General features: G+C 39.7%; 2 protein-coding genes across 2 annotated transcripts in view; one reads left to right on the top strand and one right to left on the bottom strand.

Moving 5' to 3' along the window:
- KPNA1 (karyopherin subunit alpha 1) overlaps positions 1 to 24,316 on the top strand; it is a 52,929-nt gene extending 28,613 nt beyond the window's left edge. The window contains exons 8-14 of the mRNA XM_051622434.1: positions 2,675 to 2,774; positions 3,310 to 3,473; positions 4,589 to 4,667; positions 7,550 to 7,675; positions 19,351 to 19,478; positions 20,213 to 20,391; positions 21,831 to 24,316. Coding sequence (XP_051478394.1) covers positions 2,675 to 2,774; positions 3,310 to 3,473; positions 4,589 to 4,667; positions 7,550 to 7,675; positions 19,351 to 19,478; positions 20,213 to 20,391; positions 21,831 to 22,018 — 964 coding nt within the window. The 3' untranslated portion in view covers positions 22,019 to 24,316. The remainder of the gene's footprint in view (positions 1 to 2,674; positions 2,775 to 3,309; positions 3,474 to 4,588; positions 4,668 to 7,549; positions 7,676 to 19,350; positions 19,479 to 20,212; positions 20,392 to 21,830) is intronic.
- The window catches only part of CD86 (CD86 molecule), a 175,406-nt gene continuing 164,198 nt past the window's right edge, over positions 16,097 to 27,304 (bottom strand). The window contains exon 6 of the transcript XR_007889802.1: positions 16,097 to 16,106. The gene's annotated coding sequence lies outside the window, so the exon portion shown is untranslated. The remainder of the gene's footprint in view (positions 16,107 to 27,304) is intronic.

The following is a 27,304-nucleotide window of genomic DNA, read 5'->3' as shown; positions in this document are numbered from 1 at the left end:
CTCATGATGAGCCTATCCGTGATTTTCCCAGGTACTGAGGTCAGGCTGACAGGCCTGTAGTTCCCCAGATCCTCCTTCCAGCCCTTCTTGTAGAAAGGTGTCACATTGTCCAGCTTCCAGTCATTTGGGACTTCCCTGGTTGACCAGGATTGTTGATAAATGATGGAGAGAGGCTTGCAGAGGCTGGAACTCCCCTTCCAACTCCCTCAGTACTCTAGGATGGATCCCATCCAGCCCCATAGGCTTGTGCATGTTTAGGTTCAGAAGCAGATCCTGAACTGCTTCCTCCTGGATGATGGGAGGGATGTTCTACTTTCCATCCTTATCTTGCAGCTCAGGAGGCTGAACACCCTGGGGAAGCTGGTCTGACTATTAAGGACAGAGGCAAAGAAGGCATTAAGTATCTCAGCCTTTTCCTCATCCTTGGTTGCATTGTTCCCCCCTGCATCTAGTAAGGGATGGAGATTCTCCCTGGCTCCTTTTTAATTGTTGATATAAAAGGTTTTTTTGTTGTCCCTTATGTCAGTGGCCAAGTTGCCCTCCAGCTGGACTTTTGCCTTCCTTATTTTCTCTCTGTATGACCTAAAAAGATCTCTGTACTCCTCTTTAATGGCCTGTCCCTTCTTTCAAAGGTGGTAAACCCACCCCAGCAAAAGCTCCCTGCTCAGCCAGGCTGCCTGTTTTCCCCGCCCTTTGATCTTGCAACACATGAGAACAGTCTGCTCCTGGGCCTTTAAGATTTCCTTCTTGTAGAGCATCCAGCCTTCCTGGACCCCTTTGCCCTTCAGGACTGTCAACCAAGGGACTCTCTCCACCACTGTCCTGAACAGGCCAAAGTCTGCCCTCCAGAAGTGCATGGTGGAGGTTTCGCTAATCCTGCTCCTTACATGACTAAGAATGGAAAACGTTGCCATTTTCTAGTCACTAAGCCCAAGACAGCCTCCAACCACTACATCTCCCACTAATCCTTGTCTGTTGGTGAACAGGAGGTCCAGAGAGGCACCTCCCCTGCAAGGCTCACTTACTGGTTGTGTCAGGAGTTTATCTTCCACAGACTCAAGAAGCCTCCTAGCCTGCCTGCTCTCTGCTGTGTTGTATGTTCAGCAGGCATCTGGTGGGTTGAAGTTCCCCACCAGAACAAGGTTTGGCAATTGTGAGACTTCAGCTAGTTGTTTATAGAATACTTCATCTGCCTCCTCATCCTGGTTGGGTGGTCTATAACGGACTCCCAGCACAGTATCTGCCTTATTTGCCTTCACCTTCATCCTTACGCATAAACACTCTATCATCACTATAATCATGTTTTACGTTGTGAAAGTTGCCTCTTGTTCTATCAGTGCACTCCTTTGAGAAGGATCTGGCATCCTCTTTTCTCTCTCCACCTGTTAAACTGTTGGAGGAAGCAGTTTTATCTCCCCTTAGACAATCTCCTTCTGAGGTTGAACAAATCCAGGTCTAACCCTCCCATTGTGTGTAATTCCTATAGTCTGCTAATTATCTTGATGGTCCTCTGCTGAAGGACCATATTATTGCTGAAACAGTGACACGACCTTGTATTGTCATGTCAAAATTATGATTACTCATCTTTGTACTTTGCAAACCCTTTTTGCAGCAGCGGGGCTCTCCAGTACTCTCAAAGACATCGGTACAGTGTGGGATTGCTATGAGAAAAAGAAACTGAGGTGTTACAGTTGTAGAAAAAGTAGGTCTTGCCATACTGCATTCCTCCTAGGCCAAGGAGCACTATGGCTGATCATTTCTAAGTTGTCAGAAAAATGTCTTTCTAGAGGCTTCACACTGTGTTTAGCTTAATTAGCTACTCCACAGACATCTTTGTCACTGTTAGGATTGATCTCACATAAGGGGCCTGCAGTGTACGGGTGACTGACACAGCTTTGGTCAGTGTGATAGTCCTAGTGCGAGAGGGCAGATCTCATGAATGTGGTGGTGTTAGAGCTCATGACATTGTTTGGCTTCCTGTATGTTGTGGAGCAGTTGAACCCTGCAGCTGGTGTATGGATGCCTCCCCTTAGCACCGTTAGGAAGAGCCCGGAAGGTTTGGGGATGGGCTGTAGAATTGTGTTCTAACAAGAACCAGGTGGGCAAAGCTCTTGTGTGCCAGGACTGGAGCCAGCATGCACAGAAAGGCTGTAAATGGTGCTTCCTGTGAGATATGACTGTCTTGAATGTTTGGTAATTGCTACCCCTGATTAAATGAACTTTCTGAGAATGAGTTTTGTTCTCCTTCTCTGGTTAAAAGTGGGGCTGATAGTCTGAGACTGATACAAAAATGTAGTTCAGTGAAGAGAGTACTCTCCAAAACTACCTGCATATCCTTCTACCTAGAGTAGTTTCATCACGGTTCCTGTATCTTTTGCCTGTTAATCTACCACATCGGTATCTAAGCAATTAACACACTTTCAGTACAGGGGTTATTGTTCTTGTTGGGATACTAGGATTCGTGTGTCTAGCATGTATGTTAGTATCCTGCCATCAAGATGATTTTTCTCAGGATGTTTTTTTATAGAAAAAAAAATCTAGTATATTTTGCCCTGGTGTATGTTAGAATGTAGATCTGAGTTTATTTTAATGATACATGCTGTTGACCCTACAGGGTTGCCTGGCTTTGGTTGTTAAAAAGCAAAGGTTGGAATTTTTTGTTGGTTTGTTTTAGGTTGCTCTCAAAGCAGAACCGTCTCACGATGACCCGAAACGCTGTATGGGCTCTATCCAACCTCTGCAGAGGGAAAAACCCTCCTCCAGATTTTGCCAAGGTGAGAGATGTTTGAGAGAAAATGCGTTGTGAAGTGGTGGTAGCCACTTCAGCAATAAGGATGGTGAAACTTAAACTAAGTAGCAGAAATATTTTGGAATTTCTCTGAGAGAATGTATGGTCTTCTTACAGATGAAGCGTTTGAATGTACTTAGTCCACTGGGCAGACATTTACAACCATTGTTTTAATATAGCTGCCTCCTAGCTTTTTGTAACTACTCCTGTACTGTAAGTAACTATCCTACAGCTGAGCAAAACTCTGTACATGTTGGCTGCCGTACAAAGTATGGCAGATCTTAGTGGACAAGTATGAGTTTAGGTTGCCAGACATTACACTGTAGAGACTGAAGAATTCTCCTAGCACTTTTCTGCTCTTCCCTACTTATGTAGCTTCAGCCCTGCACAGAAGTGCTATCTAACTGAAACTTTCTGAGTATTGAACCTGTAATGTGATACACAAAATTAACTTATATGTTATTAGATCTTTTGGCCCTTTTAATTGCACAATGTATGTATGTCTTCTTAATGTTTTACAGGTTTCACCTTGTCTTAGTGTGCTTTCCTGGCTGCTCTTTGTTGGTGATACAGATGTATTAGCTGATGCCTGCTGGGCTTTGTCCTATTTGTCTGATGGCCCCAATGATAAAATCCAGGCTGTGATTGATGCAGGAGTCTGTAGAAGGCTTGTGGAATTGCTGATGTAAGAAATTGTTCTGAGTAAATGTACTATCCACTCATTTCCCTAAAATCATGGTTCCAGCAATAGGGAGTTTAATTAGATGTCTTGAAATGTAGTAATTTTTAAAAAGCAAGATTTGAGTGTTATATTTACCTGTGTTTAGTTTTCTCTATTTGTAACAGAAACAATGGAACTTTTCTTTCACTAGTTTTGCTATTTCTTACGAGATTTTTATTCTGCACCCAATAACTGCATTTTTGTAAAATCCCTAATATGTACTGGAATTTTTTCTGTGTCTTTGAAGTCCATGTTGTAATTACCTACCAGTGAAATTGCTGAAAGATATCAGGGATTGAAATGTAAGGAATACTAAAATTTACTAGAATTAGCAGAGGTAGGGACTTGTAAATAATTTCCTAAACCTTTACTGTAGAAGAGTATATATACACACTTTGATCAGTAAAGTGTAGATGTGGGAGTTGGAAGTTGGGGTCAGGGAGACTGGCCTTGTTCAGAGCCATTTCTTCAGGTCTAGGCAAAGGACACAGAGCATTCAGTTACTAAGAACAAGAAATAGTTGTTTTCAGTGATGCACATAAAAAAGACTATTAAGGCTCCTAAGGTTAAAGCAAATCTGATGCTGGATTAACAAATAGAGTGTATTACTTAAGATACCTTTTTATTAAGTATTTTCATTTGAGAAAAGCATTCCTTTACCCTTCCTATTTGATTCCTGGTTAAAAAAATTATGACTGGGGGGATGCATTTGGTGACAGATGATGATCAAACAGCTGTATGGTTTAAACACACAGCTTCTATCCATATTTCCTTGTCATTCTCTGGCTGAGCATGACCTTCATTGTGTTTATAGTTAAAGCTTATTACTTTTTCTGACCTAAGGATGCCTGTACTCTGAAATACTTGTGTTCTTTTAGTTGTATTCTTTGAAATATTTAGAAATCCTAGAAAGACTTACCATTAGTTTATAATGAAAACATATTTTGATTCAGATAGTGAGAGTTAAGACAAGTTTAGCAGGGAATTTTTCCCCTAGCTGATAGATATTCTTTCCTTGAGGATGTAAAGATAGATTCTTTTGGATGGTTAACGCTTAGATCTTCCCTTGGTAATTTTAGGCATAACGACTACAAAGTTGTGTCTCCTGCCTTACGAGCTGTTGGGAACATTGTCACAGGAGATGATATCCAGACCCAGGTATGAATTCACTTTCTCTTGTGTTACACTGCAGTTCATCTCTGTGTTAATTGTGGTAACCTGTCCACAAGCACATCCTCTTCTTCCTTTTGAGGTTTGAAAGTGAAGAATTGATGACACTAGTTGTCCCATGTGGTAGCTTTCATAGTCTTTCTGTTCAGTCCTGAACCTACTGGTGATTCTTACATAGCTATGTCTGGGATTTGGGTCTAGCTGTGAAATACTCTTTAAGGGCTTTTTTCTTGTTTGTTTTAAGCAAGTCTGCCTCTTAGGCTGATTTCTGCTGAATGATATGCCATGGTAGGACCATGGAAGGCCTGTCACATTTGATGCTATTGACAGTCTCTGGTGAATATACCAAAAGTGAGTGTCTGATCCGATTTTAGATGATATGTAGCTGTCTGGGCACATGTTTGGAGAAGTGTTAGTAGAAGGCAGTGATTTCCACCACTGTATTGGAATTAAACTGGGAGACAGGAAACATAGTGCTTCACAGGCACTAGGTGGTCCTGCTACTCAATAGGTTTTGCAAGAGGCAGCAGCTCCCACTAGTTTTTAAAATATGTGGGAGTAGAGAGTTCGTGTCTTGCATACTTGTGTTACCTGTGATCCACTGGCTGGTGGCAGCCTCTTTCTACGTGTAGAGCAGAAGCTTCAGCTACGTGCTTCTGCTGTTGTACCTTATGTTAAAGGTTTTTACCACTTCTTTGTGCGTTCTGACACCCTTTGTGAGGCTAAGTTGGCAATATGAGGAAGAAAAGTACAGAGTAGGCTACTCTTGAAACTTTAGAGACTCTTGGCCTCCATCTCCAGTTTACAAACTAAAAAGCATGCCTGTGTGATGCAGAGCTGACTGACAAATGCACAACCAAATTGGATTGAAGTGACAGGCTCAGAATGGCTTGCTGTGGTGGGCTGTTGACTCTACTAAATGTAGAGAAATGGAATCAAGAAGTGGTAGGAGGTGTGTGCAGTGGAGGCAGTGAAATGGACACCCAGGAGGCAGGTTGGATGGAGCTTTGAGCAACCTATTCTAGTGGGAAGTGTCCCTGCCCATGCAAGGCAGTTGGATCTACATGATCTTTAAGGTCCCTTCCAACCCAAACCATTCTGTGGTTCCCCGTGCAAAGTATTAAATTACTCCTTACATGTAAATTATGTCAGAGTTAAAATCCAAGTTCCTAATCTTGAGGTTTCTTTCAATGCTTATTTTTTTGTTTGTATAAATACACCCTTTGGAGTTGTGTATTTCCGTGACATGGAGATCAGAGATAGTGATGAGTCAGCAGCAGCAGGACACTAGTCGCCCATCTTACCACTAGTGCTGGAGGAGGTTAACATGATTCTTTGATTGTTACAGTGTTTTTTCTGTAGCTAAATTGTGTTGGCATTCTTGTATCTTTTTCAGTGGCTTTTTGAGATTTTATATTTTTGTTAAAAATAAAACCACAGGAGATCAATAAGTCACATGCAATGCAGATTATTAAATACTGCACATAGATCTTAGATTTTAATTCAAGAAAATGTTTCAACTTTTTTGTTGCACACAGTTTTGAAGAGGAGCATACACCATAAGCTTTCCTAAAATTCTAGGGAATGGACTAAGTAGCTTGATAGGCCTGCCTGCAGATTGTGCTGTGTGCTAAAGAGGAGTATGGAGTGCATATAAACATCCTTAATCATAAGGAAGAGCTGAACTATGACAGTTCATAAATTTCTGTCTGAGCAACATAACATACAAGACAGTTGCCTGAAAACTTCTCTGTACAACCTCAGAGCACAAACCTGCTTTTACTTTAATCTTATTTCCAACTATTAAGAACTGCAAGTGCTTGGAGATGCCTGAAAAACATAGGTAGTGTGCATGAAGGAAAAAAAAAAGTCTTGTCCCAACAGATACCTGATACAATCCTGAACCATAATCTCTGTTTTTTAAATCTTAATAAGGAGTAGAAAGGTTTCAGGGGTGAGGAGAGTAGGCCTAAATGAGCAAGAGATTTCAGACCACAGATTGCAAGATCAGAAGTCATCACCATGATTTAGCTTTACTCTCTCATCCTTTTACCTCCACAAACAGATTGAAGAATTTCCCATAAAATTCTGTTCCACACTATCTTTGTAAGCTGCCTGCTTTTGCCGAACAAGGTGGTACTGCCATGGCTTTTGGTAGGCTCTTCCAATTTCTGACTACATTTGAGTTTAATTAAAAAAATAAGCAAGTCTTTCATTTTTCAGTCATTAAATCTTGTTATGCCATTTCAGAGGGTCAGAAAGCCCTTCACTATCACATGTGGCATAATAGAGTATTCACTCTTGTCTGGGACATTTTCTCTTCCACTTTGGGCACTTGAAACTTTTATTTTGGAAATCCAGATTTTCATGCAACTTTGCTGCTGTGTAAAATTGCAATTTCTTACAATTTTTTAAAATAAGAATTACCCATTCATAATGTCAATGGACACAATGCTGGCATAAGTGCCCCGCTGTGCCAGCTAATGTAGAATACAGAGGTAGATGGAGCTTTCACGTATAAAAATTACAGAAAACAGGATGACAGAAAAATACCATCATCTTATTTTTGTTTTGTCATAATGGGCTTCATATCTTCTGATGTTCAGGTGACACTGAAATCATCCTGAAGTCATGATCTCTTAACTGAGTTACTCTGTTATTTTGCTCGTTAGCTTTCCTGCAAACATTTGTTTCCTAGTTCTTCCTGGATTTTTGTTTAGTTTGTTTATTATTTTGGTTTTTAGCTTCTTGCAGTCATCTGATGGCATATAGCTTTTTTTTATTTTAAAGACACTGAATTCCTTGTTCTTGTGATTCTTTATCCTAAATTTCATCTAAGGTGTGGTTTGTTTGTTTTCTTTTGTATTCAGGTAATTCTGAATTGTTCAGCCCTTCAGAGTTTACTGCACTTGCTAAGCAGCCCAAAAGAATCTATCAAAAAGGAAGCATGCTGGACAATATCCAATATAACAGCCGGAAACAGAGCACAGATCCAGGTAACCTTTTCAGCTGTGATCAATAGTCTTTGTCTTGCAGGCTAGAAGAAACACACATCAGGTGGTACACTGTTTTTTGTGTATTAAGTGCACATTTGTATGTATACACTGTCACAGATACTTACATATAAGCAGAAATATATTATAGGCTATGTGCGTAATTAGAATATTTCATTTGCCCAGACATCTCTCAAATTCAAATTAATTTTATAATCAGCTACAGATTCTAAGAGGAAGATTATCATGGTAGAGAATGACAAAAGGATGCTAAGCTTATGAAAACATTGTCTTAAATTATTTGCTTCATGCCTTTGACCATCACCAATATATAGAAATTCTCAAGTACAAAAAGAGTAAGCTACAAACTGAGAATCAAATAGTTTAACATGTTTCTTGATTTTACAGACACCTACATTGTAAAATAATTTCTTTATTCCTGTTTATATTTTCTTATAATTCCTGATAACAGGCAGTTGTGCTGAGCGAAATCTAAAATTACTGTTAGTTAAACTGAGCAATAATGGAGGATATCTAGCATGGATTTGTCCTTTTGATTATACCAAATTTTGTAATCCCTTCGTGTTAAGTAATGGCACACAGAAGCAAATGAAAGTCTCACTCCCTTAAGTCAATCTTTACAATTAGGCCTCCAAGAGACCACATCTTTGTTTTGAGTCTAGACTTAGTGTCAGGCGTTAGGAAGAATTCCTAGGACTTGTCTACAGGTGGTATAAGCAAGAGATTGACCATCTCTTCCCCAGAGGAATTTTTTTCTTTGACTAGATAAACAAGAAACTGCTGAATATATTTGTTTTCCTTGGATATGGAGTTTTATAAGAACAGCTGTACTAGGGGAATTTTTTGCTTTGCTTTCAAGGACAGTGCCTTATTCCTTCTCTTTTTTCAGAAGTGATGAAAAAAGAGATTGTAGTGAAACTAGGCTGTATCTGATAAGTATACAAGGTTTCCATCAAGGCGCTTGAATGAAAAGAAAAAATATAAAGAAAATGTTAATTATTCTGAAGCTGTGTTTCCCAGTGCTCTTTTCCCTCACTGAATACAGAGAGTATTTTCAGAGATTGCAGAGGATGCATGGATGTCCAGTTGGACATAACTGCTTCTTTACAAAGTAGAAATAAATAGTAGAAATATTAGACATTAGAAATGTTTGTCTATTTTGCTAGTAACTAGGCAGAAACAATGCATGTTCACACAGAAAGTAAACCAAGTCCCATCATACATTGTCAAAAGTGACCAAGGGGTATTTCTCTCCTTCATATCCTTTTCCCTGAAAGGTACCCAGACAGTTACTAGGCTTGTGTCCTATGCCTCTGGATTATTCACTCTGTATAATTAGAATTAGCATGCAGTAGTTAACCCTCTTCATCCAAGGTTTGGAATTACTTCTCTTTTTGCCGAAAACTTGCAGGATATTGTAAAAAGGGTGTATTTTTTTTTCCTGAGGAAAAAGTGAATTATATCCTTTGCAGGTGGCACTTGCAATGTTTGGCTATACATTCTCCCCTACAAAGAACATTCAGGTGCTGAAGGGGCAGTGTAAAGCCTTAGAACCTTGAATGAGATTTTTATCTTGATATCAGAAAGCCCAGGAAATAAAGTTAATACTTTTGTGGAAGATAACTCAGTTTCTGCTAAGCTTCCTTGGAAGTAAGAGTAAGTGCTTGTTGAGCTTCAAAGATGTTTACTTTAGGAAATGAGTAGGCAAGAGAATAAACCTTACGAAGGTGGAAAACTGTGTAGGTCCTACTTGTCTGATGTAAGGATGCGACTAAGATGGAAGTGGAACTGTGAGCAAAGAAACCTCCTACAGTTGTATTTGCTCTTGACTTTCTCAATCAAGATTGTACTTCTGCCACAGGTTGGAAGGGACCTTAAAGATCAGAGATCATGTTCTTTGTCAGATACAGAGAACAGTATGGTTATTTAATCTAGTCTTGGCAGAGCTCCCAAGAATTTTCATTCTGCCTTTATCGTGGCTTGTATGTTATCGTGGATTAGCTGGATTTCTAACAAAAAAAGTGCTGTGTAAAATCAGCAACTGTACCACTATTTTTTCCTGCATCAGCAGTTGTAATTGCTGTGCAATTAGCAGTGCAGAGGTGCTATTACTACTACTAGTACTAAGGTAAAAAATATTTTTGCCTTTGCTTTTGCCGTGAAGAATCTTTTGACTGCTTTATCCATGCTGCTACCACCTTAGAAACAGGAAGGAACAGTTTTTTTTCTCAAGAAGGCTGCTTTTCCTGGAAAACCTAAGAATATTTTCAGCCTAATACATTTTCTTAACATTGTTTTTTTCCCAAGTCTATAAGAGAGTTTCTTCAGGATGCACAATCATATAGGAATGTTGCAGGCTTAGGAAAAAGAAGAGCTTGAGAAAACCAGATAGCCATACTAGTCCTTCTTTAAAGAAATAACTATCAGAAGTGGCAATAGGAAGCGAAATTTGTTATTAGAGCATTTTTTCAGCACTTCAGGATCTCTATTTTCATATTCTTGATCTACTGAAGATGCAGTTGTGAGGAGTCCTAGAGGAAACTTAAATGTTAGGGCACCAGAAACTATTTCATCAGAGTATTCTGTTCTGTGACTTCTACATAAATATTCACAGCATCATGTCATCCTGTTCAAGTGAAGGAGTAAGTGCCTGCCTGTGTTTCCACAGTATCATTACGTTCCACAGTATCATTACTCAGACATGTAAACGTAAGGCTTTAGGTGCAGAGTCTGAACTACAGCCATGGTAGTCCTCTATCTTCCCAAACTGTTGTCACATCTTTATTTGAAAACAAGGATAAAATAATTTCACCTTTGTTCAAACAAAAATTGACTAATGTAGGTTAACAAAAATGTTAGATGCATCTATGCATGTTTGTGTTTAGTAGTTTTTTAAAGGTTTTTGAGTGTTCTATCAGCAGTTTAGATCAGCCCCCTTTCTACTGAGAACAGATTAGAATTGCTTTGTGACTTGGAAAGGTGAGGTGGGAAGGCAGGCAGAGGGAAATTAATGCTGTACGCCATTAATATTGCACCTTCACTTCTAACAGGTGATTCTTTAGAAGTACTAAAAACCCCTTAACTCTGCATAGAGAAATAGTTGTTGTGGTTGTATGGGAAGAAGCTTTTATATTGGGATTCTTGCATCAGTGTCAATCAAATCACTAAAAATGCATGTAGATTTAAAAGAATCCAGCTTACAGCAGCTCCCTTAGGATATGTCACAAACAAAGTTGGAAGCCCGTTGACTCAAAGTCCATAAAAAAAATGTGAGAAGCAGCTTCTCCAAAGTGAAAGCTATCGCTCATTTAAGAAACCCTCAGGCCCCATTCGGAGTAGTTCAGCTGCCTTCAAACTCCAAGCATACATAATGCTATAGGGTGAAACACTGACTGCCCTAAGTGCATATCCAATTAATCCTTTACTAGCAGTTAAAAAAATTAAAAAAAGGTGTTTCAGATTCTGAGCAGGAGATAACTATGATGGTAATGATGACAAATTGCAGATCCCATCCATCATTCTGCTTAGATATTTGGAACTGCAGAAGGAGGCTGGTTAGAGGAAAGTTGAAAAATAAAGAACATGGGAGAATGTTTACAACACACTTGATTGGAGATCTTGAGGCCACTGTTTTTGGAAGTAAAATTGGCAATTGAAGGTATAATTGCAATCATTATCTCATGTTGAAGGGAAAGGCTCACCACAGATGTTTAACAATGCCAGAAAGCCTCTAATTCTTCAGTTTCTAGTCTCAACCTAGAGAATGTCATGTGAGATACAAGGTCTGATGAAACCTCCTTTCACCTCGTTCTCTGGGGTATTACTTCAGACAATTCCTACTTAGTGTCAAAATAATTGTAAACATTTGAGCTGAAAAAACACTTAAAAATAATTTCTGAAGTTGGAAAATGCTTTTTCCTAAAATAGTTCTTGAAGATGGTCATATGATAAAATGGAGAATAAAGGCCTAGTCTGTTTTCTGTAGCTGTAAAAACAAAGGAAAATTCACATTGGGAAAGAATATTTGATTTGCCTAGATTCATGGATTAACCTATCTGAGTTGAGGTATTTCTTTAAAGAAATTTACATTGTGATGGAAGTAAAACATTACTTCTTGAGAACTGGTCTTCCTTACAGAAGAAATTCTAAAATGCTAGATGCAGCTCTAAACTAAGTAATTTCTTTTCCTTTCTCCCCAGTCTCTCCAAATTGCTTGATAGTTCCTTCTACAGGTCATAGACTATGGCCAGATCTATTTCAGTCTCTGTGATACTAACTGCCTTTTGAATATGCACAATCTTTAGCCAGAAGTCAGACAAGAATAATTTCAGCACGTGGTAATGTTTTTGCTGGAAGTTCAGTGTCTGCCTGGCATGTTACTGCAAGTTACCAGCTGATCTAACTAGTGGGTTGTTGCTCCAGAGCCATCAGGATGTTAGAACGCTATGGAGACTTTGGCTACTGATCAAGCTGTAGTCTAGCTATCCCTTCTGCACCCCAAGAAGAAAATAAAATATTTGGGTAAATCTAATAGGTATTTTACCTAACCAGTATTAACAGACAGAGCTATATTTAGTGTTAAGATTGCATTGGGTTACACTCCCTCCATCCACCCACTCTGAAGTATAGAAATACAAAGATAGAGGGAAGGACTTCTATATTCATTTCCACTTCCATACTGCCTACAATGCAGGTTGGTAGCACACTCCAGAGGCTTTCACTGCCATTTCTAAAAGCCAGGAGAGTAGCCTATTACCATTAGTTTTGCACCCAAACACAATCAGGTGAACTCTTCACAGTGTTAAGGCAATCTAAGTTAACATGCATGAAATGGGTGAAAGTGAGTGCTGGACTTTTCTTTTGGAGCTAACATTAAAACAGGTTTGAGTTTTTTCCCCCCACCAAAGGTGAAAGTGAAAGCCTTTCAGAGTGTGTTATCAACAGTGCCTAGGCAACAGAAAAGAGTGGTGGAATACAGCAGTCTTTCCCCTCTTTATTTCTGTGCTTTTAAGGTTTGGGTTGGATGTGTATATCCTGATGCAGTCATGATTGTCACTAAGTATAGTTTTTGTTTGTTAATTTCCTAGTTTGTATACAGCTTTGCTGTACTTCAGTGGATAGCTTCCCCAGTCAGGGAGAAGGGGAACTACTACATCTTCCTGGGAGTCAGAAGGAGAACTGCACAACTGAAGCTTAATCCTGACTGTCGGCCCTTCTGAAGGGTATGAAAGGCTATCACATACCTCAGAAAACGTTCTGTGTCTAACTTCGCAACCTGTTGAAAAGCTATGAAGGGCAATACATCAGACACAATCTTCCATATCTGACAGTGAAGACATCATAGGAGTTCTCTCCTGTTGACAGGTTAAGAAACTTATCACTTCTTTTCTAATATATCATAAATTCTCACAAGAACATCTGGAAACCTGAGTATGGCTAGGCCCAGCACCTATGCCATAATTTTCCTCCTTCAGTGTATCCTGTCCTTACTGAAATGTGACATGGGCAGGTGCACCAAATGATGCATTGCTTCACAGTTTTAAAAACTCTGGAATTAAATACATTTTTACAAACTTAAGGTAAAGATACAAGCTAAGAATTGTCAGAGGCCCTTCTTCAAAAAGACCATAGTAACCCGCTGGGAACATGGAAAAGGAATTCCATGATTCATAAAGAGTTGTGGTTTACACAGACAAGCTGTGTAACAAATTACTTAACGTGTGTTTGATTTCTGCCATAGATTGCACAAGGGGTCTAAAATCTTCACGTGATTGTGGTGGCAGGACTCTAAAAAGTGCCTCATTTAGGAGCAAAATACGGCGTTGCTGACAAGGTCATACATGTTTGAGGACTAGCAAAAGTAAAAGATGAATTATTTTCAGGTTTAAGTTTGTTTTTAAGCACACAGTCTGTTTTCAGGCTTCTACATGTGATGAAACATTCACATCATAACACAGTGCAGCAGAGCTAGAATACCTTTACTTTCTTTATTCAGCAGTGTACATTGCTGTCTTTTTTTTGTATGACAGACCCTAAATCTGGAGAGATCTCAACAAGGTGCTGTTCATTACAGTGCAGATTCTTCCTGGCAGCAGTAGCAGCCTTGTATAAACTGGCTAGAAGTTTGCTTTATCTGCAATCTGGAGCGCATATAGGCTTAGGTGTCTGTGTCAACAACATAAAAGTCCATTAGAACTGAGATCTGAAGTGCTTCCTTCCTGACTCTGGAGGTGACAGTGGTTTCATACTCATGCCATCATGTTAAGTAGCTTTGGGTTACAAATATTTGCATGTTACTTAAAAAGCAGTTGTAAATTGAATCAATAAACAAGGTAAATGGAACAAAAGTAACTGAGAAGCCTCTGTGAACCTATGAAGTTGAGGCTTTGTGCAACCTGGTTTAGCGTGAGATGTCCCTGCTCATAGCAGGGAGGTTGGAACCTGATGATCTTTAAGGTCCCTTCCAGCCTTAACCGTTCTATGATTCTGTGATTCTAACTGAAATTTCCAGCCAAGTGGAGGAGATCATAGCAGTAGAGCTGTGTAGCTGTCTGCTAGGATGGTGACTGTTACCTTGATTTATAACGAGAGAGCTTGCAGGAGCAGAATAGTCATGCTGTGAGACTTGGTTGCTTTCATGTTTATATGATTAATCATATGTAGACACATGATGCCAGCACTTGTGTACTAAATGTATCTGTGTATTTTTGCATACTGTAAGAAATGTGTTTGTGGGAACACAAAGGAGTAGAAGCAAATTAACTTGGTATTGACTAGCTTGAAATACTAATTTAATATACTACTGCTGAAGATCTGCTCCCTAGCAATGACAACAATGATTCACCTTCCATGCAAGTGTAATAAAATGCTAAGAATTCACTTTGATCTAGCTTCACTGTTTAAAAAAATGAAATAGTTTAAAGTGAAGAAGCTTGAATAAAATAGAGGACAGAATGCTTCCAAGAGACAGGCAGACCTCTTGGAGGGCCACGGCACAGGGTTACCATCTATTTAAAAATAAAAAAACAAAATTAAATTAAAAAGCAGAACAAAACAAAAAAAATGCAAAAACGTTGACACTTCAAAAGTGAGGGTGAGATTTGCTGATGGACTGAGTATTACAATTAATTTTTATTAATATTCAATTTCAGATTTCTGAAAGACTTGTACTTAAAAGTCAAGATGGAGTTCAGTTCCAACAAATAGAATTGGATGCAGTTGGGCAAGAAATGTCAGTGTTAGTTTAATGTGTTAAAGGATGGGCTCTGAATTACCCATTACGCAGAAAAGAGATTTCTAATGTATTTTGAAGATACTGGCTCAGTAGCAGACTAAAACCAATGTGGATATCCAAAATAATCATAAAAAGGATAAAAAAGAACAAAAGGAGAATAATTATTCTTGTGTCACGGTTTAAAGCTGGACCAGCCACTTTGGACTTTACTGAATGAGTCAGCAAGTGCAGATACTTAGAAGAGGCTTAACTGAAAGTAAAATTAATGGAGAGAAAATTGCTTCTATCCTGGCTCAAACCAGGACATCTTGTTCTAATGTAAATCTTCAGTGTTGCCCTGTATGTAGATTCAATCTTCAAATGATATGGTAGGAGTGGGTGGCAAGTAGGGACCACAGAATGTCAAATGGATTCCATGTGAGGAACAGTTTTGCAAAGTAGTAATTCTAAAAAGTAAAGTAATTTAAATTCACATTTTCTAAATCCTCAGAAGTTTTAGGTACATCATTCTGCCACAGTCCTTTAGGGTTTTGCTCTGGCTGAGGTTTTCTTCAATAAAAAAACAAACAAACAAAACCAAATTCTATTTCAGTAGTTTACTGTTTTATCACTTAGTAGGAATTAATTAAAAGGGGAACATAATCTGTTTCCACAACAACTGTTGTTCCCGTGTAAAATGTCATTGAACTAGGAATCCTTAGGCATCCTAGTTTGCTTTGAAGAGTAACTGCTGTGGGCAAGGCTGCAAGACATGAGGTGTAATTAGAAGATTCTGCTAACACTTCCTCTGTATTAGTGCTTTATTGTTTCCGCCCTTGTTGAGCTTAACTGGGCTTTTGAAATCTAGTGAAGGTCTGGTTAAAGCAAACTATTTTCTGACATAGCTAATATATTTTATAGGTTTGTTTTTTTTTTTTAATCAAAGCTCCAAGAGTTTCAACTATCAGCAGACTGCTAGTTGAAAAACTTTGCTGTGTTGCAGAGGGACAGTTGAGTACCTTTAACTGGAACTCATACTAGGGTGGTGACACTTACGTTGCACGTCAAGCAATAGGAAACATAAACATAGTGTGACTGATAACCTGCTTCTCTCTTCAGCCAGTCTCTTTCAGTGAAGTGCCTTATGAGAGGCTGCAATTCATTGTGGTGTTTTAACCTGTTCTGCTTGGGTAAAGATAGCTGGCTTTATTGTTGAGCAGGAAGTAATCAAGGTGCCATAGAAATAAATAGAAATAAGTAGCATTCGAAATAAGAGCACTTATTCAAGAGATGAGAAATCTGGATTCTGTTCCTTTTGAAATTCACGTATCGTCATGCTGAGAAGAGTAATTTTACCCACTGGGTTTTGTGTCAAAGAGTTCAAAATTGATTTAAGTCAGAAGGAAAACAATAGAAATCTTACGTGATTCTCCCACTTGCTGCCTTCCCATTGCTAGTTCCCTTTTTCTGGAATTGTCATTTAAATTGAAACATTTTAAGGTAACTTTTTGGGTTTGGCATTAAGAAGGCTCAAAGTATGTTACTGTCTATCAGGTAAGATGTGCTGACATAGTTGTATGCTATCATGCTCTGATTTTAATACTAAAGAGGATGGTTTTGGGAAGACACTTTCTAAGGAAATAAACGTAGTGTAAAAGTTTTATTTTGGGGTGAGGTTTTAAGAGGCAGATTTTTTACTTGTTCTTTGCTAGAATAGTGTTACTTGTCCTAGATCCATATCAAGCTGTTTTGGTAGACAATACGTAACACCCCTTAATGTGCTGTTACTATAAGAGCTTCCACCTCAGCAACACCCATGTATAGCACTACATGGGCTCACATAAACCATAAGTATATGCTGACAAGTCTCTTTTCTGCTCTCCAGATGGTCAGGACTGAAGCTGATGAGTTAAAACATGCCTGACCTCACTCTCTAGGTCCACAAGCACACACATACACATTCACAGATCTCTTGAATGTCATTGTGGGTTCTCTGCCTGTCTGCTGTCCATGCCTGAATCCAGAGCTATCTTAACTCATTGTACTTGTCTCCTACTCCTGGGTTAGTTCAGATTTATCCTTGCTAGCAAACAGCTGGACACATTTGTCTAAACCATCCCTGCAATTGTGGATTCATTGAATATCAGCACAAGCCCTCTGTCCATGCCTGGATCCTGGGCCTCCTACTTGTACCTAGCCCAGCTTGAAGTTTGCCAGCTAATTATGTATGCTGAGCTCCTCCACTTCCACCTCAACATTGGGTAGATCTTCCCCACCCCACAGAGCTGGTGCCCAGCCGCATGGGTCCTGTGACCTGCAATCCCACTCCAGCTGAGGCACAGAGACCCTGACTCAACTTCACTCCAGTCCCCCTAGTTGAGAGTATCTGAGCCCATGGGCCCTATGGGCTGTGGTCTGGCACCAGTGCTGGGACCCTCATCTACTCCTGTTGCAGGCATCCCATCACTCAAGATCTGACACCACTTGCTGGCCCTGAATTCGCCCTTTATGGGCACACCAGAAACATGCTCTCTAGTCCAGGTCCCTTCCAGCCACTGATGCTGAGACCTGCCCCCCATCTGCATCAGTTTCTGCATCCAGAAACAGGGATTTCTCCTGAGGTCTTGATCGAGTTTAGGTCTCTCACTCGGGCTAGAGAGGGAGGGAGGTTACTTTTAAGATAGGTAAGAGTAAGATTCGTTGTTAAGTTTTGCAGTCCCACTTATCCCTATCTTATCAGTTACAAAGTCCAGGCTGGCTCTCTGCAAAGCCCTGCCCATAGTTTCTTAATGGCCCATTAGTGACTGAAGACTTTCCCTCTTTGTGGTTGTCTTTGTTAACCCTTTGTTAACCTGAGACCCTTGTCTCTCAGGTTTGTGTTACTGTGTGTTTTATTTATTACTTTCCTGTTACTGTATTGAGCTGAAAAGGTCCTTGATCCAATAACCTTAATGATGCAGATACTCTTGTGTTGCAGGTATCCTTACAGTGTGTTGAAGATATTTTCTTTTTTTTTTTTTTTTTTTAAGCAGCTGGCTCCAGTTTATGACCTACCACTTCCAGAATTTGTGTTAAAAAATTCAGTTAAGGATTTTTTGCCAAATATTCTTTGCAAACTACAAATCATGTACAACATGGCATGATGTGATTATAAATGTTTTTCCCTACAGGCCCCACTTCTGTACTAGAAGTGCAGATTCTGTAGTAAAGGAACCAGTGTTTATAGGACTGTTGATACAACAGATCCGTGTATGGATTTACAAAGTACATGGAATGGGGATGTTCAGGCAAAAGGGTAAAATAAAGAGAATCATAGATTGGCATGGGTTGGAAGGCACCTTAAAGATCATCTAGGTCCTACCTTCCCTGCATGGGCAGGGTACCTCCCACTAGATCAGGTTACTCAAAGCCCCATCCCACCTGACCTTGAACACTTCCAGGGACTGGGCCTCCACAGCTTCTATGGACAACCTGTTCCGGTGCCTCACCATCCTCACAGTGAAGAATTTATTCTTAATGTCTAACCTAAATCTCCCCTTTCCAGCTTAAAACCATTCCTCCTTGTCCTATCACTACACACCCTTGCAAAAAGTCCCTCCCCTGCCTTCCTGTAGGCCCCCTTCAGGTACTGGACCTCCCATGAACTGGCTGTAGCTCTTAGCCATATGTAATCTAGTTTTCTTCTGCCAAGCTCCTGGAGAAGAATCTTTGGCTTTCTTTGAATTTGATTTTACCAGTTCTGTGATGACTTACATTTGTAAAACGGTAGTTTAACAATGTAATCCTAAGCTCTTACTTCTCTGAGTACTCCTTATGCAAGTATTTCAGACCCTTGTCCTATGTGTAACTAAACTGGTTTGGTTTGGGTCTCATTGCAAAAGGCTCTTCCCAGAGACAGTTACTAGAAACTTTGAGCTGCTGACTAAATACTCATATGACTTCTATCAATTTGGTGGGCTAAGCAGTTAACAATGCTATCAAATTATCCATTGCATTGTCTTTTCACCAGGAAAGAACATATTTGTACTTGCTTGTTTTGAGGAATTTTTACAATACATTCTCTCTTTCCTCTGTTGTCTCACCCAGTGGAAGTCATATGACACACAGACTTAGGAAGGTTTTTTTTCTCTGTTAAGACGATCTTCATGACTTAGTGCTTTAATGACTTTAATAGCCAAGTGGTTCACTACCTGGAAAACAGGGGAAGCACAGCACTCTTTTGCTGTCAAGGTATGATTAAGTAATATGTTAGATATGGCAGTTAGTTGCATCTGACTGTATTTGAATTCTTTTGGGATGAGCAGAGATCCCAGTGATACCTAGCTTAAAACTGATAAATGAATGTTTCATTGTTTAATGTGTTATGCTGAGCATAGACCTTGACTATTTCTAATTATTTCTGATTTTCATTATAACCCTGACTTGTTATTTCTTTTTTTTGCAGACAGTCATAGATGCCCATATCTTTCCAGCTCTTATAAATATTTTGCAAACAGCTGAGTTTCGGACAAGGAAGGAAGCTGCTTGGGCAATCACAAATGCAACATCTGGAGGCTCTGCTGAACAAATCAAGTATGAAATTGTTTAAATATTTCAATGCAATTGGGTCAATTAGTGTTTGTTCAAAAAATCAAACTAATAACCTTAGAAACTGGAAAACCTTTCTGTATGCTTCCAGTGTTTGTTTCCAGAGAGACCACATCTTTGTATTGAGTTGTAAATGACCCATTGATTCCTCTAGAGAGAAATCATGTAAGAACTTCAACTTATTTCATTAACTGAACCGTTTCTCTTATGTGAAGAAACTAAATGCAACTTTTAAACTGATTTCCCAGTGGTCCTTGTAGAGGACCTTGCAACAAAGTGCATTAGCTGTCTGGAGAGGAATAGCTCAGCCCCTCAGACAAGGGCATTATGTGCATTGTTTTTCCTATTTAAATTATATCCCTACATTATGCTTATATGCAATTTTGCATGAAGTAATAAAATTATAATACCCGCTTTTGTAATTTAACATATTTAATATAAAATATTTATAAATTCTAGTTATAGAATGACAAACTGAAGTACAAAATTAAGTTATTATTTAATATCTACATAAATAGAGAGATGGAGATAGGTATCTAAGTTATTTTAATTGTTTCAGCAGAATTTGCTAGATAGAAGTAGATGCCTGTAATTTTTCAAATCTAGTTTATATTTTATCTGGTTGCTTTGGTTCTTAGACCTTCATGCTAAGTGATTAAATGGCCACAGCAGTTAAAATTTACAGATAATTTACTGGGTTCCCATGTGGTGTTTTGCAGGTATTTAGTAGAGCTCGGATGCATCAAACCACTCTGCGACCTCCTTACAGTAATGGACTCAAAGATTGTGCAAGTAGCACTGAATGGGCTGGAGAACATCCTGAGGCTTGGAGAGCAGGAATCCAAACGCAGTGGCACTGGCATTAATCCTTACTGCGCTCTTATTGAAGAAGCATATGGTATGAGCAAAACATCTGTGGGAGTCAGGGCTTAAAACAGTGATCGTGAACCCATTAGAGTTTCAGTAGACTAAATTTTATTAATTTCCTCATCACTATGGTCTGAAAATTACCTATGTCTTGACAAGTGTGAATTTATCAATGGACTCCATCTTTTGCATTCTCTTTGTATGTAGATTGCAGACTTTGTGTGCTGATCTTTTTCTTAGTTATTTTTTTTTAACCCTGAGGGACACTTCTGGGTGTCATTCAGCCTCAGTATCTTCCCTCCACAACAGACAGAAGTTCAGGTGCTCTGTTGCTCAGATTTCAAACCTTTACCTTCCCTCTCTGCTGCCCTGTCAGCAGCAGCAACTTTCTTGTTTGCCTTTGCTGTGCTGAGGTTCTGGCATGTACCAGCATAATTTCATCACAGCTCTGAGCTACTGCTGCTCTTAAGGTTAGTTTCCTTGTTGATTGGCAGGTAATTATTAAGAAAAATAAATTTTAAAAACCTGGATTATCCAGAGCAGTATAGAATAGGGTAGTATCACTGAATCTGGTTTCTTGAACTATGTTTACCTTGACTTCCAGGGAAGAGTGGTATGAGAAAAGGATTTTTTTCTTGCCTGGTTCTAGGTTTTAACTTCCCCTTTCATGTCAGTGTTGCAGAAATATCCACACAGTATGAGAAATTTGTTTTATCTGGTCTTCATACATAGTAAAAGGAGCAGACACGAAAGCCACTACAGTTCCAATATTAATTATTTACTAGAGTGGCTAAGACTTGGATTTCTTTGTACACCATTCCTAGGTATGAAAGATAGTTTAGTTTACTGTATTATTTTAATTTTTGTCTTGACTACAAGGCCTGAATTTTCCCATCTGCTTATTGTCTGCCCCAAAACTGCCTGTATAATTAGGTATATGATACAGATGGGCAATACAGTCTTTATCATTAGATGTTTTTAGACTTGGCTAGACACAGCTAACCTAATCTGGTGTTGATAGTATTGCTGGGCTGTGCTGTAGCTTGGACTAGATGATTCCAGTAGTCTCTCCCAGCTTGCTGTTATGTGACTCTATAGTCATGGTCCTTGAAAACAAAGCACTGGGAACACACTTTCAGGAAGCAAGGTCCTAAAAGTCTCTTGAGTAGAAGTCTTTGAGCCCTTGTTCTTAACACATTCAAGCTTGTTGATTTCATGTTTTTAGTGGGAGGTTAGAAGCAGAAAGAAAGAAGGAAACTCATCACACAATTACAGGGAACTCTGTAGTTCGACCTGTTTTTTCTTGGTTGTGGAGAGTACAAGTTGGGCAAAGATCTCCACAGTGGGACCTGTTCTTTCTGAAGGTGGGAGAGAATTGTCATGGAACTTGATGTTGACAACAGACTGAAATTTATCATAGTCATGTGCTTTCACTGAGCTTTAACTTTAGCATACTACTTATCTCTGCAGGTCTGGACAAGATTGAATTCCTGCAGAGCCATGAGAATCAAGAGATTTATCAGAAGGCCTTTGATCTGATTGAGCACTACTTTGGAACAGAGGATGAAGACAGCAGCATTGCCCCACAGGTGGATCTCAACCAGCAACAGTACATTTTCCAGCAGTGTGAGGCTCCCATGGAAGGCTTCCAGCTCTGAGGTCCCCCTGTGCTGTGTGCCCCTCTACCTAGCCAGTCCTGTTGTTGAGCCACAAGCCACCCGTGGAGTGATTCTCTCAATGTTTTCCATAACCCTGTTTGCGCTCATTCGCTTGCCTTGTGCACATGCTCTTAACATACATCTGGAAAACTTCTGGCTCTCCATGGCAGGATGTCCCCTCCTTGGCAAGGGATTGCCAGAATCGCCCTTCTCTAGATTCTGAACTTCTCCGCTGTCATCTTCGGGGAGTTGAGGCACCTTTCTATACTTTGAGATATTCCCTGCTCCTATTAAAGGAAAATAATCCCTCCTCCACTAGTTCCCACACTCCCGGCATCCGAGATAAGGCTGCCTTTCTCATGTACTTGCTGCAGTGTGTGCCTGCAGTCCAGGGAGACATTCAGACTTCCTGAGAACGTAGCTGAATTCCTTCCCCATATTTTTCCCTGGATGTTTCTTTGAGATGCGTTGGCTGGCTTGGATGGCTTTGAGATGTGTTAAATCTTCACTTGCAATGCATCTACTTTGCTGTATGTGCCAGCTGGGGTTATTGGCATACAGAACGTGTTACCAATAATGGAATAAGTTCTCTGTTCCCTGCAACAGCAGGCTGCAATGGACATGTTTTCTGGTTCTTAAGAATACTGAACACATTTGGCCCCATCCCTTCTCAACACTGAGCTCCCAAGCTGGATTGCAGACCACTGTGGAGATTTGCATACCTTCCCAGTTTTTCCATCCACAAAAAAAAAGAGCCTGTGAATAGGTCAGTCTTACTGCTTCCTCAGAAATTACTTTTCAAACCAGCTTCTAGAGTGGAGAAACTACTCCTACTTCTGCTTGCCAGCACAGTATGATCCAGCTGGGCCTTCCTTAAAAATCAAGCCCTTCCTGACTTCATGCTCCAGAGTCTGGTCTTTGGTGTAGTTATGGCTGAAAAATTCCTATCTGCTTCTTTACATTTTTATGCAGCGTGACTTGAACAGATTATCTTCTGAAAAATTACCTCTGAATACAGAAATCCTTATTTGCAAAACTTAGCACAAGGAGCATTAGATCTCCTTTTCATTTTCAGAAGACAAGAGCTTCCTCTCCAGCTCACCTGATAAAACAGTCCTCCTGGTCAAGCCCCCTATTTAACAACTAAAATGACACTACATTCAAAGGATAGTAATATTACACCTGGATCTGCCTGGCCCTTTAATTTCATTTATTCCCTTTGCTGTTGATGGGACTTCAGGGGAATTAGCATGGAACACATGGTTCCTCCAGGTGACATCTATAAGGCATCGCTGACTGCATGACAGCTGTCACCTGCAGCTGTAGACTGCCCTTCTGCTAGCAGCATGTTCTTGGCTCTGCAGCCTGCTTGGATCACAGACCTCTGATGCAAAGGCCAGCCACTCCTCACTGAGTTCAGCTGACATTGACACCAAACTCATCACACAACTGAGGAGATGCCACATGATTGTGGCGGTTCCATTTCTGTAAATGCAATGGATTTTCCAGGCCGTCCGCTCCCCCCCACACTGGGCTATGTTCTTTAAGACCATTTTGGATGCTTGGAGCACACATTTGTCCAGTGTAAACATTTCAAAATTGCCACTGATAACTGCAGCGTCATGTACGTGTGGTGAATGTTAGTGGCAGAACTGTCTGCAAGATCCTCCTTATGACTCCTCTCGGTGACAAGCCACTGCAAAAGCAAAAATAGGCCATTGGATACAGGATAATACAAACACATAGCTCACTTGTCAAACTGCTGAAACAAGCTAGGCAAAGGCCTGAATATCAGCTCTGTGTGACCATTATTTAAATACAGTCTTCAGTTCTGCCTGTGCTTCAGGATGGAGACTCTGACCTGTGTGGCCACTGCAGAAGCCACCTGCTGCCTCCCTAGCTAAGCCAGTTGGCCTCCACCTTCCCTCTCCCAGTTATTTTCTCTAGTGCTGCTTTGTGCTGAAGGAACATTTAGTTTACTGCACTTGATCTGTAAATGGACTTTGATTCTTTGTAATTTTAGGGGGTTGAATTTGGTGGTTAATTTAAAAAAAAAAAAAAATTCAAAAAACCCCTCAATGTTGCCTTTACATCACATATAAATAACTGTGTTTCTCTTTTCTTGAAGGGTGATAGAAGCACTGATTAGTAGCAAAATCTTGTTTTAGCTTTTGGATTTTTTTGTGCTGGATTTTTTTACGTGTAAATTTCCAATAACATGTCATTTCTATAAGATTTGTTTAAAATCATGTACCTCTTATTGGATGGTATAAAAATGCTACATATTTTGTAAACAAATCTCAGCAAAGTGTGTGTGCATATATTCTGTATATTCATATATGTATATTCTGTGTATATATACACTAGTGTGTATATATACCTATATTCACACACACGTATATGTATACACACATGCATATGTGTGTGTATATATATACATATCTATATAACTATATATCTATATATATGAGTGTTTTCTCTTCCAGACTAGTGAAAACAATGTGGTGCATTGGCGTTTCCCTCCCCTTCCCCCCAAGAAAATAATGACAATTGCCTCTAATCGAGTGAATTAAAAAAGAGTCCATTTAAGCTGAATGGTGTGCCTTCCTGTGTAAGGAGCCTGGCCAGTTTTGTTACTTTTGCAGTGGATATGTGAATTCAGAGCAGATAAGTATAAATCTTTAAACTTGATATGTTTGTTTGAAGTGACAGGCCTGGTTGATACAGGTAATACTGTTGTCATATATACCTAGACTGTGTAAGACATTTGACTGGTACTGAGTAATATTTTGACTGAAAACTAAGACTACAAAAATCAACATGGCACACATTAAATGGATGAAAATGTGGCTAATTCATAGGTCTCAATTTAATTTTAAATGGTGCTTAATTGAGTATATTTCCATCAGGATCTTCCAGCAGCCAGTTCTTGGCTTTGATTTATTTACCCTTATTAATGAGTTGAAAAGCAACAAAATCTGCTTTTAACAAAGACTGAAAATTAGACGAGTACAGAAGGGAGATCAGACTTGTGAGTTACAAAAGGAACAGTTCACTGATAAAGACTGATCAGAATTACTTGGTAAAGTAAGAGCAAGTAAACTAACTGCATTTTAATAGAGTCAAACATACACTGTAACATTCCCCACCTAATAAATAATATTCAGGCACGGGTGAAGGACTCTGTTTTGGAGGAAAAGTCCCTCTGAAAGAGTATAAGGGTCATTATTTGTTTTCTCTTGAACACTACTACTTCATAACATGATTCTGTGTGGCTATATAGATAGAAAAAGAAATCTTTAGTAGAAATGGGGAATTTATATTACCTTTCTACTCAGCATTGGTTAAACTTTTTTTATAGGAACACTCTCAATGTTGCTATTGGCAACAAAAAAGTGCTAACAAACAGGAACAAGGAAGACTGGTAAAAAGTGTGAAGTTCCATCCTATGAGAAACTAAAGTGTTAGACATAAGAGTAACAAAGGTTATGTCTACTGCTAGAAATATTGAAACTAGTGCTCTCTGCTCTCCTTGAAGGCTGTGCTGCTGCTCAGACAGGAACCATCTCAGAGAACATCATACTGTGTTTTGAATGATCTGTTCTTGTTTGGTGTGTAAGTCTGGGGCAGCACGGTCTCATATGTAGAGGATAGACCAGGGGGGTCTTTTGGGGTTCTTGGTGTCTTCTCTTAGCTCTGCCAGGCAGTGTGTAGTGCCAGAAAAGTCATCTCACATATTTTTTTCTGCTCTTATCCTGAAAATGGAAGTCAATGCATTTGTTTCTGTCTCATGCAGATCCAAACTAAGCACCTTTCAAAAGCTGGTTAAAGGACTCCTTAGGACAAAAATGTCTGAGTTTTTCCTGCAGTATGAGATAAACTGGGTGTTAAGAGAAAGGAAGATGTGGGACTAACTGGAATTAACATCCTGTCCACAGATCTGTAATGCTTTTTAAGTGCTGTATAGTTGTTGGGGCAGCGAACAGGAGCTACCGTTCTTTATGTTGTTAAAGTGCCCAGTGGGACATGGCAGGCAGGGTCACTCTCTTGGATTCAGAAGACCAAGGGGCAGAAGGTTATTGAAAACTCAGTAACTGAGCCAAGACTAGTACTTGGGGCTCCTAGGAAGACACCACACATGCAAACAATCCTCTGAGGCAACTGATTCCAGTTCTTAAATTCCTGCATTGGTTCCTTGATGCCAGCCAACTGCTTGTGGTCAGAGTCCGTTCACTTAGTCTTAAGGGAGGGGACTGACCCCAAAACCTACATGTTCTTGAACCTGCATTTCTGTATCAGTACTGAGACTTCAAAGAACCAAGTCTCACCACCCAGGCCTAAATGTGACAGTGCTCCTGGTGATAGACCTCTGCTTCCCCGAGGATTTACAGAAGAGCTGTTTTACCTCTGTGCCTGCTTTAAGTAATTCCCACACGTTCCAGTATGGTTGCTTTGCCTCTGGGCTCAGAGAAACACCTCATTAGTATTTTCCCATTCCAATTTTAGCTAATAGACACAAAGGTCTTTCTTCAGATGCCCGAGTCTTAGTAGGAAAACAAACAGGACCTTTTTGTGTACTGCTATGGTCATGTCCATAGAGTTCCTGCGTGCTCTTTTAAGATGGTGTTCAAGTTTTCAGATTGATCATATCTGTTGCCTCTGGAACGGGTACAGCAATATGGCATATGGTATAGGATTGATAATTTGTCTTTTAGGAATAAACATGAATGCTGTTGCAGACCAAGCCAAAGGGGAGAAAGAAAATTAAATACTGTTGAAGGGCTTAGTATGTTCTCCATCAGGCACTGTTAAAAGGCTGAAGACTACAGCTATGGGCTGATTGTGTGATGCAAGGTGTTACTGAGAAGTTTTGCAGTCAGACTGGAAGCTTAGGCCAGAATCGGGTACTGTTCTTAAAACCATTGTCCATGTTCAGAGGTGCTTTCTTGGAAGCCATCACGCTAGGGAAGAGGTGGTTTCTTTCATTACCCCACTGAGAAAGATTTACATAATTTCTTCTAGGACCCAGCTACTTGTAAATGGTTTGGAGCTGGAGGCAGCACAAAGCCCAGTGGCTTAGGCTTTTATTTGAGTCTGGAACCAACATGGAAGCTGAAAGAAAACATGAACGTGTGTGATGATGCACAGGTTTTATGGTAGATCCTGAAATTGTGGAAATACCAGAGTGAGATAACATATGACTTCTACATGGACCTTCTGTCAAACCACTGGATCAGAGTTCAATTTTTAAGTAAAAGGCATAAAGCTTATAGGAATATAAGTAAA

This window comes from Apus apus, chromosome 1 (assembly GCF_020740795.1).
Source record: "Apus apus isolate bApuApu2 chromosome 1, bApuApu2.pri.cur, whole genome shotgun sequence".
Classification (NCBI taxonomy): domain Eukaryota; kingdom Metazoa; phylum Chordata; class Aves; order Apodiformes; family Apodidae; genus Apus; species Apus apus.
The sequence above is the reverse complement of the archived record's forward strand: the minus strand, read 5'-3'. Positions and strand labels throughout refer to the sequence as shown.